Below are 12,804 nucleotides of genomic sequence, written 5' to 3' on the forward strand. Positions count from 1 at the left end.
TCCGTAAATCTAATATTAAAAAAGACTCATGTGAGAGTTCTCAAACGCAGTTTAGTGGTTTCCAGTATCCTTCGAAATTGAACCCAATTGCTTCGATGAAACATTTTCAAAGAATATGGCCCCCAGAATCTTGAAAAAGCTCGCTATAATCATCGCGAAGCATACGAATACGAGTGGGAGTAACTATATAATAACAAAGTGTATTTTCTAGACCATTCAAGAACTTCTATCTTGCAACTGTAGAATACAATGTTGTATCTATGGATCCATAAATCTTATATTAAAAAAGACTCATGTGAGAGTTCTCAAACGCAGTTTAGTGGTTCCCAGTATCCTTCGAGATTGAACCAAATTGCTTCGATGGAATGTTTTCAAACAACATGGCCCCCAGAAGCTTGAAAAAGCTCGCGAGATGGTCATCGCGAAGCATTAAAAATCTTCCCCCGGCGACTTAATCGAGCCTAGGAACCATTTCGCCATCGCCAGAAATTTCTCGCACGTTGTACATCAAAGCGCACTTCAAAGTCCAACGCGATATATCAACGATGAGGAGAGGAGAACGGGACGGCAAGGGATGGCGTGTTCGTCTCTGAGCCCGAAACGAGCTTCTCTCACGAACTTGTCGATAACAGTTTGGCACCCCTCGGGCCTTTCCACCTTCGCGCCACGACTACCATGCTCCGAGAATTCAATTATCCCGTCGCAGAAACGACTCGGTGAAGGTAATGGGAGATGAACGAGTCAAGAGACAGCCATCTTGGCCGGTTTAAACCGAGCTTGGAATCCCATGGTTCCTGTCCCCTCCCTCTGTCTACGGTTGCGAAGGCATCGGCGTGCTTAGTGGCACGCATCCCTTGATATTTCCCGGATACCGATTTCGCCAGATGTACCCGGTTAATGACAGGACGTGCCAGCTATGCCAAAGCTCCGTTCGTGTATTAGTTGCCGGCAGTGTCGTGCCCCGGACGACATTAATGTAATTAGTTTTACCATAGTCTGGGAATTGGCACCCCCGGAATCGTGATCAATGTCCGCTTTTAACCCGCTGGAAACTTTTTGTCAATTGTAATTAGATTTTACGGGAATTCTTATTGCAGCACTTAGACGCTCGATCTAACGCGATGGTATTTTTTTAATAATTAATATGTTTCTACGAACGGTGAATGGTTAACCAAGCTTAAGGCATTTGTTCATTGTACAAATATTGGACTTTAAAAAGAAATTGGGAATTCTCTGTAGAAGAATCGAGAGGAAGTAGAAAAAATGTTGAAAGCAGAAAGCTATTCTAATAAATAGTGAATATTGTGGAAGGTCGTACTTTCTCTTGCATGATTAATAGCTATCATCGCAATAACGGGAAACTTCCCAAAGCAACATAACAAATATTCTTCCCCACTTTCAATATAATTTTTAATCGCCTTTCCAAACTCGTAAACTAGCTTTTGCTCGTATTTTTGAAAAGTTTCGTTAATAGATTTCATTACATAAATGAATTTATGAACAAAAGGTACGTAGAAGATAGTTTACGAGTCGATCTGAAATTTGTATTCGTTGTTCGCGACTAAAATTACCCCGACTCTGGGGCGTGTCGTGGAGGAGTCTGTAAATAATTGTAATTACCCGACGCGGTAAATGGAAATCAATGACTTTTACGATGATTTGGATTCTCACTAATTCTTGTTCGCATCGTTGTGGTTTGTTTCAGCTCTCACTACACTAAACCGATTAAACAAAGAAGGTGAAGCACTTGCCCTTCAAGATGATCTCACAACGCACCCCACCTTGGCCTTGATGCGACGCATCCTTGCAGATGCACAGGTGAGCACTTCGACTCTAGATTTACATGCATTCAGTGCTCATGGATACCTACGAAAAAGTATTTAACAACATTTCCGTAGATCGTCAAGCAAATTTATTCAAAATAACAGGGGGTAGGCGGACCAATTTTTCGACGAAGTTAAAAAATTTCAAATCGTTCTGAAAAAATTATTTTCGATTGCAGGGGTCGATTACAATCATTTTTGGTGAATAGACATACCCTCGAAATCCTACCCACTTTCGTAAAAAAAATTCGAGAATGTGTGAAATTTTTCGACGAAATTAAAAAATTTCAAATCGTTCTAAAAAAATTACTTTCGGTTGCGGGGGTCAAGTACAATCATTTTTGGTCATTACACATACCCTCGAATTCCTACCCAGTTTCGAGGAAAAAATTCCTTACCGAAAATCTAATGTGAGGTCAGAAAACTTCCCAAATCTCATGCGAATCTTTAAAAAGTCATAACTTCTGAACAGATTGGACGATTTTAATGTTTAAAAAAGCAAACTACGCGTATTTTAATGTAGAATATGTAGAAATTCAAAAAATATTCGAAAAGTTGTTCCTTGACCCCGTGATGTTAGAAAAACCCCATGAAAATGGTCCAATTTTCAAACAGCCATAACTCCTATAATAGTAAATATATTTCAATGAAACTTTTTTCTGAAGTAGAGTCCATAGATGCCTGCAAAGAAGTATTAGACAACTTTTCTGTAGGGCGTCAAACAAAATTATTAAAAATGAAAAAGAAATTTTTATGAAAAATCGACAAGGGTAGGGTAAATGCCTAAATTTTTCGGCGAAAAAAAAAAATTTCGAATCGTTTTGAAAAAATTATTTTCGATTACAGAGGTCAATCACAATCATTTTTTGTCAATAGACATACCCCCGAAATTCTACTCAGTTTCGAGAAAAAAATTCCTAAACGAAAATATGATGCATGGCCTAAAATGTCACTCCAAAATTCCATGTGAATGTTTAAAATATCATAACTTCTGAACGGATTGGACGATTTTAATGTTTAAAAAGGCAAACTACGCGTATTTTAATGTAGAATATGTAGAAATTCAAAAAATATTCGAAAAGTTGTTCCTTGACCCCGTGATGTTAGAAAAACCCCATGAAAATGATCCAATTTTCAAACAGCCATAACTCCTATAATAGTGAATATATTTCAATGAAACTTTTTTCTGAAGTAGAGTCCATAGATGCCTGCAAAAAAGTATTATACAACTTTTCTGTAGGGCGTCAAACAAAATTACTAAAAATGAAAAAGAAATTTTTATGAAAAATCGACAGGGGGTAAATGCCTAAATTTTTCGGCGAAAAAAAAAAATTTCGAATCGTTTTGAAAAAATTATTTTCAATTACAGAAATCAATCACAATCATTTTTTATCAATAGACATACCCCCGAAATTCTACTCAGTTTCGAGAAAAAAATTCTTAAACGAAAATATGATGTATGGCCTAAAATGTCACTCCAAAATTCCATGCGAATGTTTAAAATATCATAACTTCTGAACGGATTGGAGGATTTTAATGTTTAAAAAAGCAAACTACGCGTATTTTAATGTAGAATATGTAGAAATTCAAAAAATATTCGAAAAGTTGTTCCTTGACCCCGTGAAGTTAGAAAAACCCCATGAAAATGATCCAATTTTCAAACAGCCATAACTCCTATAATAGTGAATATATTTCAATGAAACTTTTTTCTGAAGTAGAGTCCATAGATGCCTGCAAAAAAGTATTAGACAACTTTTCTGTAGGGCGTCAAACAAAATTACTAAAAATGAAAAAGGAATTTTTATGAAAAATCGACAGGGGGTAAATGCCTAAATTTTTCGGCGAAAAAAAAATTTCGAATCGTTCTGAAAAAATTATTTTCGATTACAGAAATCAATCACAATCATTTTTTATCAATAGACATACCCCCGAAATTCTACTCAGTTTCGAGAAAAAAATTCCTAAACGAAAATATGATGTATGGCCTAAAATGTCACTCCAAAATTCCATGCGAATGTTTAAAATATCATAACTTCTGAACGGATTGGACGATTTTAATGTTTAAAAAAGCAAACTACGCGTATTTTAATGTAGAATATGTAGAAATTCAAAAAATATTCGAAAAGTTGTTCCTTGACCCCGTGAAGTTAGAAAAACCCCATGAAAATGGTCCAATTTTCAAACAGCCATAACTCCTATAATAGTGAATATATTTCAATGAAACTTTTTCCTGAAGTAGAGTCCATAGATGCCTGCAAAGAAGTATTAGACAACTTTTCTGTAGGGCGTCAAACAAAATTACTAAAAATGAAAAAGAAATTTTTATGAAAAATCGACAGGGGGTAGGTGCCTAAATTTTTCGGCGAAAAAAAAAATTTCGAATCGTTTTGAAAAAATTATTTTCGATTACAGAGGTCAATCACAATCATTTTTTGTCAATAGACATACCCCCGAAATTCTACTCAGTTTCGAGAAAAAAATTCCTAAACGAAAATATGATGCATGGCCTAAAATGTCACTCCAAAATTCCATGCGAATGTTTAAAATATCATAACTTCTGAACGGATTGGACGATTTTAATGTTTAAAAAAGCAAACTACGCGTATTTTAATGTAGAATATGTAGAAATTCTAAGAATGTTTGAAATACTGTTCCTTAAAGCCATGAAGTGAAGAAATCCCATAAAAATGGTCCATAAAAGTACATTGGATGTAAAGTCTACTCGTATACCTCATCTGTGATTTTCGTATTTCTACTATTCTCACAGTCAATAATGAAAATTCTGGAGCTTTTTATAGCTCGTGAATTATCTTTTAGTAGAGATTTTTAATTTACCGCGGACATGGTCGCTTTGTGAAACGAGTCAGAAAACAGAAGGAAAATATTAACCACGATACAAATCCTAATTTCGAGCATGCGGTGCGCCATAACATTCGAACTCGCGGTCGCGTAACCTCAAACCAAATGTGTCTGTTCATTATCACGACGTTTCGACCATTTTGTTTTCGACCCTCGATTAATTCTAGGTAGTATTTCGTAACTGAATATCGACGGGTACATAGTAAATAAAAATAAAATCAAAACTGTTTATTTTATCGTGCAACAAAAATATTTCCCTGATACGTTATCCACGATAAAAACCAAACGATTGATACATTCTTCATTATTTAATTATCCCCCTGTTAATTCTGATAATCGATTCCATGTCTGAGGGGCCAATCGCTGAACGCACGTGATCGAGTTTCTTTCAACGCCCGATTTAATTATCAGCGTATCGCAATAAGTTCCAACGACCTGTAACGGGATACAGAAATCCATGCAGCTTATTGATCCCCTTTTAATTAAATCGAAATTATTTTCCACGGTTATGCAATAAAGCGTCGTTTCGCGTGTCGATGAATTTTTGTCGTTTCCTTTTCCACGCGAAAACGGTCGTTTTCTTCCGGTCCCGGTCGTTGTTCACCGCCGTTCCGCGGAATTGCACGCCCCGAGAATAATAAAAATTAAATAAAACGAAAGAATAACAGACACAGAACGCTCTGTAATTAACAAACCTCGCGAATCGTACGCCGGACAAACGCATCGTCCGGTGAATGGCGTCCTGCAGCGGTCGTTGCGGTGTGATTTCGAAATTAACGCCATTAAATAGACGGCTTGCAAATTAGACCTAACGATGACAGTTAGGTATGGGAACGTGGCCGTTGAAATTCGATGGGAAGGAACGAGTATCGCATTCATTATTTATGATTTGCCATTTGCAATTTCGCGTCGGACTTGGAACGTTTTGCACGATAAACACCATCGTAAGTGCTCGACTTTGGCGGTTGATTGGTAATCTAATCGCGAAAACTACACATTTTTTGCCGGAAATTTAAATGCAAAAGTTTCCAAGTTTCGAGGAAATGCATTTGACTTGTTTGTTCTTTTAAAAATCATTTAAAGTGTAACTTTATTTTACGATGGAACAGGTCAAAGTTTAAATGTTAGATCGAACGAATTCCGTTGATTTTATTGGTTATTTATTGCTCGCGTAAGATCTCCGATTCTGTTCCGTTAACAGTGGTATTAGTCGATAATTAATCAGACGCGAGAGCCAGGTGCGGGCAATAATACGTTTCCAGTTTCCTTTCTGCCGTTTATCGTTTCTTTCGCCTTGTTTAACGAAAGGTGTTCGCAATTTCTGGTCACGTTTGCAGTAAAATCGCGCGACTGTTCCGTGGAAATTAACAAAAAGATGTCCCCGGCTCGAAAACGGGGACGCGGCGGAAATTGCTCGCCAGTACCAGCAGACACGTTTTCAATCTTATACCGTGCACGGCGGAATGATCAATAGCGCGCTGAAAAGTATCTAACGGAAGAAGATGACGGCGGTCCGTGAATTCCGTGCCCGACGTTTCGGCGTTGAGATCGTCCTGTTACGCGAGTCGCGTTTGAATTTCGATACCTTTTTATCCCGCCTTTATAACAAACCGGCGACGAAGCTAGTCGGAACCGACGGGAAGAAAGTAAAAAAAAAAAAAGGAAAAAAAAATGTGGTGAAATGACGGCGGCACTGATCTGAATACGCGACAGAAATCCTGAAACAATACGCGCGAAGGAAGTCTTTTCAAATGTGCTATATCGGTTTCGTATTCAAGGTTTAAAGCGAAATGAAACGTTGATAACTATTGCACGGGTCTTATATATTGATATTTGAAGGAGAATGTCACTGGTAGCGCAGGTCGTGCAATGCAAATGACAAAAACTATGCTTTCAAAATTTTAATCATTTTTATGCATCGATGCATTTAAGAAATCCAACTGCACTCTTATTAAACGGAGATATCTTTTCATAACTCTCATAATTTTTATTTGTTTGTAGTACAAAAATTCATGCATATAGCTGAAAGATAAATAAATAAAAATGTAAGAGACACTCGTCTTCGAAAACCGTATAGTTTTCTCGTAAAAAATTCCCAAAGATGACTTACTTTTACGATCTTGAAAGCAGGAGACTCCCTTAATCTTATATCGTAGCAATTTTACTTAACATCACAACTTCTATAATTTTTATTTGTTCGTAATGAAAAAATTCGTGTATATAGCCGAAAAATAAATAAATAAAAATGCAAGAGACGCTCATCTCCGAAAACCGTATAGTTTTCTCGAAAAAAATTCCCAAAGATGACTTACTTTTTCAATCCTGAAAGCAGGAGACTCCCTTGATCTTATATCGTAGCAATTTTACTTAACATCATAACTTCTACAATTTTTACATTTTCGTAATGAAAAAATTCGTGTATATAGCCGAAAGATAAATAAATAAAAATGCAAGAGACACTCGTTACCAAAAATCTTATAATTTTCTTGAAAAAAATTCGCAAAAATAACTAATTTATTTGACCCTCAAAATAGTGGACCCCCTTAATCTTAAATCATAACAATTTTACTTAACATCATAACTTCTACAATTTTTACATTTTCGTAATGAAACAATTCATGCATATAGTCAGAAGATAAATAAATAAAAATGCAAGAGACACTCATCTCCAAAAATCTTGTAGTTTTCTTGAAAAAAATTCCCAAAGATGACTTACTTTTTCGATCCTGAAAGTAGGAGACTTAATCTTATATCGTAGCAATTTTAATTAACATCATAAGTTCTATAATTTTTATTTGTTCGCAATGAAAAAATTCATGCATATAGCCGAAAGATAAATAAATAAAAATGCAAGAGACACTCATCTCCAAAAATCGTATAGTTTTCTCGTAAAAAATTCGCAAAGATGACTTACTTTTTCAATCCTGAAAGTAAGAGACTTAATCTTATATCGTAGCAATTTTAATTAACATCATAAGTTCTATAATTTTTATTTGTTCGCAATAAAAAAATTCATGCATATAGCCGAAAGATAAATAAATAAAAATGTAAGAAATACTCGTCTTCGAAAATCGTATAGTTTGCTCGCAAAAAATTCCCAAAGATGACTTACTTTTTCGATCCTGAAAGCAGGAGACTCCCTTAATCTTATATCGTAGCAATTTTACTTAACATCATAACTTCTACAATTTTTATTTGTTCGTAATGAAAAAATTCGTGTATATAGCCGAAAGATAAATAAATAAAAATGCAAGAGACACTCGTTACCAAAAATCTTATAGTTTTCTTGAAAACAATTCGCAAAAATAACTAATTTATTTGACCTTCAAAATAGTGGACCCCCTTAATCTTAAATCATAACAATTTTACTTAACATCGTAACTTCTACAATTTTTACATTTTCGTAATGAAAAAATTCATGCATATAGTCAGAAGATAAATAAATAAAAATGCAAGAGACACTCATCTCCAAAAATCTTGTAGTTTTCTTGAAAAAAATTCCCAAAGATGACTTACTTTTTCGATCCTGAAAATAGGAGACTCTCTTAATCTTATACCATATCAATTTTACTTAACATTGTAACTTCCACAATTTTTATTTGTTCGTAATGAAAATATTCATGCATATAGCCGAAAGATAAATAAATAAAAATGCAAGAAGCATTCATCTCCAAAAATCTTGTAGTTTTCTTGAAAAAAATTCCCAAAGATGACTTACTTTTTCGATCCTGAAAATAGGAGACTCTCTTAATCTTATATCGTAGCAATTTTACTTAACCTCATAATTTCTATAATTTTCATTTGTTCGTAATAAAAAAATTCATACATATAGCTAAAAGATAAATAAATAAAAATGCAAGAAACACTCATCTCCAAAAATCTTGTAGTTTTCTCGTAAAAAATTGCCAAAGATGACTCTAAAAATTTACAAAATGACTTTAAAGCGAAAGATAGTCGCAGGAGGAAGACGCAAAAGGGAAGAAACGTGCGGGGTGCAAGGAACGTTGCATCAGCGTTTCTGAAGTGTCTTCAATATCGTTGCATCGGTAGGTCGTATCCTGACGCCCGAAATTCAAATGGCATAATGATTCCCGCGAACAAAAGACTCGGTACACTCGCTGGTACACGGATGCTGCATGAAACTCTGTTTGCATTGTTGTCTTGTATTACTGGTTTCTATGCTAACTAGCGATCTGCAACGAGTGCATCGTGAATCACGCGCACTTACCAATGCGCTCGAGCAAAAGGGGGACATGGACTAAATGAAAAATGCAAAATCAGGAGACGCTCCTCCGTCTCTTCCATCCGTTTCACCCTCTTTTCCAGCCTTTTTTCCGCGGTAGCGTAGCGTGCGGCGTGTTTGTCGAGCTGCTAAGTGGTACCCCGCTATGCTTCACAGTGAATCCTCTCTTCTACTTCGTCTCTTCAGCTCCCTTTTCGTTCACCGCGGCCGCTACGCATTCTCGAACCCAACCCCTCCAACGTAATGCTGTTTTTCGACCATCCTCGAAATCATGGGAACATCGAAACAAATGTTGCGCGATTCTGCTTAAAAAAATGTATAACTTTCCTTCAGATTTCGATACACACGGCCAGCGACGAGGCTTGGAACGCTTCGAATCTATCAAATTGGCGGGAGAATCGAATCATCATATCTGATCCGAAATCTCTGAGAATTTTACAGAAAATTTTATATTCAATTTTACTGTAATCGTTGCAAGGTAGTTTTGAGTGTTAAAGAATTTCTTTTTATAATAGAAACGCAGAAACGATTTTTGTTCGTAAAAAAATTGCTAAACGATAGGACAGAAATTATTTTGAATGAAATATTATGGTTGGAAATATTTGATTTTAAGTAAATTTTCTATTTCGAGTTTATTTTAAATGGTGGTTAGTGGTTTTTATTTATACGGTTGACTTGTTATTAAATGGTTTCGTAAAAAAATTGGTAAAGAAAACCAGCAGTGTATAGATTTTTCAGTTTTATTTGACAATTCCTGTTCCCATCGAGCGATACGTACACTGGTCTGTCCAGTGGCTGTCTGCTGCTACTTATTTCTAGCTTCAAACGGAATACACACGCAGAACAGCGGATTCGACTACTTTTCCCCCCCATCGAATCGGCTTATGTGGAACACAGATCCGTCTGTTCGTCTGTCAGCTTTTTTTCCGAAACACAGAACGGATGGTGCCGAGATAACAGTGATGGATGACATTTTCTTCCGCGCGACAGAAAATCGCATTGGGAATACGGCCCTGTATGCGATCGAAAGGGGGTTAATCCGTTACCGTTGGTGTTAAGGCACGTATAATACCCGCAAGGTACGTGGATACACGCGCGGGGAAAAAACCACACGAACTTTAGAAGCGTGGCCATTTCTTTTCTTTTTCACTCCCACGGTCGTTCGAAATAAGTTATTTAAATCGCGTTAAAACGATATAATTATTTTTCTCAGCCAACTCAATAATTAAAAAAAGATGCAAAGACGAATTCTATGGATGCCTAATCAATTTTATTTTGACGAAAATCTTTTATATCATTCGATTTTTACATCGCTTAATGCTGTATACTCAACACACTTTTCATCTTTAACACGTTGATTGAATACAGTGAACATAGTAGAAAATTGTTTGCATACGCTCTTTAAATATTCTATTAAAGTGGATATAATTATATTTGTGTTTTATTATAGCAATTCCAATAATTACACCAGAATGATATTTTCTATTTACTTATTCTATTTTACGAGCAATTTCTAATAAATTAGAGAGTGTATTGACAATCGTGGAATTCTAATCAGTCCTTAAACATGTATATAATTAACACACAGATTTTAAAATTAGCACGTGAAAAATTATAGAAACATTTTCATCCCTTGCGCGTTGTTTCGATTCACCAGACGCGATACAAAATTGTTTAGACACGCTCTCTGTATATTTAGAAACTCAAAGTAATTCCACGCAGTGCACAAGTCTATTCGAATTTCTAAAATTACCAACGGGATGAAAAATTGTTTTCAGCATAGAAAGCGAATAAGTATAAATTAACGATTCATTAAGCCCGGGGTTACAGAGTTGAAAAAAAAAAAAGAAACTGAAGTGCCCTGGAAAAAGGTAATTAGACCATTTACGCTGACGCTCGTCGCTCCAATTAACGCGAATTACTTTAACATTTTGTTCGCATAATACGTGTTATAACAACGTCACCGCGGATCTTGCAAAAGCGAACGTTGGTATACCGGAACATGCGAAATATGGTGACAAGATAAATTTAAACTGAAATTCGCGAAACGTCATGCAGGCTGTACTCGAGAAACGTAGTCGGTGTTCGTCGACGTGCCGAGTACTCCGGTAATTAAATTTGCATTTCTCTATTTTTTTTTTTTTTCTCCAACCCCTCCCCCTACCCGCGACGACGAGGCGAGCTGAATCAGGCCACGAAGGGTAAAAAAGCCACTCAAAACGCTGATCCTCGCAGTGGATTGCTACACGGAATCTGAAGGGAACGCGAACCGACCCCTGCACACATTCCGTTAACTTCTAATTGCGCTCTACTAATCAATTCCAGTAATTAATGTAACAATACCCCGCGCGGTAGTTACGAAATTTAATTATTTCTTCGAGAGGATTCCTTTTCAATCTCGGAAGTTCGACTATCGGTACAGCTGTATTGTAATTATAATAATTACATTCGAATGGAACGACGTTAGAATCATTTGTCTCGACGATAATTTATTACCTTTGAGAGTAAGATTGGACTGCGTTAAATCGTGGTGAATTAAAATTTGCATCGGAAAATTAAAAGCATTAACAAGCACTAAATAGGAGTTAATTTTTCCTGTTTTCTGTGAATCTCTTATTCTTTTTTGAAAAAGTTATTTACGAATTATTTCAGTAACGTTGATGAAGTTCTGTAAAAAATTGTCGCGTTTAACAATTTCAGGTGTATTTATATATTACTAAATATTATAACTGGTCGGTTATAGTGTGGGATTTCGAGTCATCTTGAATTATTAAAAAATTTCGTATCGTTAATTGCAGGAGTTATAGAAATTTCAGTTGAAGCATATTATTGAGTTTAAATGTCGAGTGCGGTTTGTCGAGAGCTTGTTACGCGGAGCGAGATTCGTTCGGCGCGTGTAATTTGTTGCTCGTTTGTTCAGGTTGGTGTGATCGCGGCGTGTGAAACGTCAATGCAAGCAGAGCCGCGGCGTTTAATTGCTTTTATACTCTTTATCGAACTGGAAACTTGGCGGCCACCTCTGAAAAGTGCTAAGTTCGCCCTCTTATGCGTCGCGGCGTGTCCCTATTTGCATTTGAAACGCGAACCCTTTTCCGCGATCCCCTCCGACTCGAGCGAAACAGCGAATTGCCCGTTTAACGGTGCGCATGATCCACGAAAAACCACGAGCTTCCGGTTCGACTGGAAGCCTTCCCACGTAACGTTTCTCTATTTTTATTCGCGAAGTAACGTTTTGCCGCGTTGGATTCTTGTTTAAACCTCGACACACCGACGCAAAATGGTCACAAATAGCTAAAAACTAGTTAAAATCTGAAACACAAAGTTTCGATTCATGAAATTTAAACTGGTGTACGTTCGTCGACTCAAAACTGATTTTCTGGAGAACGAAAGTCTTTCTATTGTCTAAATTCTTATACAGTTGAAATGATTTTTTTTAAATGCACAGGTCTCTGAATTTTTTCAGAATTTTTGTTAGCAAAACGAACCTTTAAAACAGTTTAAAAATGCCAATTTTCGAAGATCGTATAGCTTTCTTGAAGAAAATTCCCAAAGATCACACAGTTTCAATCCTGAAAGTAGGAGACTTAATCTTATATCGTAGCAATTTTAATTAACATCATAAGTTCTATAATTTTTATTTGTTCGTAATGAAAAAATTCATGCATATGGCTGAAAGATAAATAAATAAAAATGTAAGAAATACTCGTCTTCGAAAATCGTATAGTTTTCTCGTAAAAAATTCCCAAAGATGACACAGTTTCAATCCTGTAAGTAGGAGACTCCCTTAATCTTATATCATATCAATTTTACTTAACATTGTAACTTCCACAATTTTTATTTGTTCGTAATGAAAAAATTCATGCATATAGCCAGAAGATA

General features: G+C 36.0%; 1 protein-coding gene across 11 annotated transcripts in view; it reads left to right on the plus strand.

Annotated features, from left to right (window-relative positions):
* Liprin-gamma (liprin protein kazrin) overlaps nucleotides 1-12,804 on the plus strand; it is a 181,871-nt gene that overhangs the window by 107,986 nt on the left and 61,081 nt on the right. For all 11 annotated transcript variants that reach the window (XM_076776290.1, XM_076776288.1, XM_076776298.1 and 8 more), the window contains one exon: nucleotides 1,706-1,818. In XM_076776290.1, the coding sequence (XP_076632405.1) occupies nucleotides 1,706-1,818 (113 nt within the window). The remainder of the gene's footprint in view (nucleotides 1-1,705; nucleotides 1,819-12,804) is intronic.

The sequence above is a fragment of the Colletes latitarsis genome, chromosome 10 (assembly GCF_051014445.1).
Source record: "Colletes latitarsis isolate SP2378_abdomen chromosome 10, iyColLati1, whole genome shotgun sequence".
NCBI classification, from domain to species: domain Eukaryota; kingdom Metazoa; phylum Arthropoda; class Insecta; order Hymenoptera; family Colletidae; genus Colletes; species Colletes latitarsis.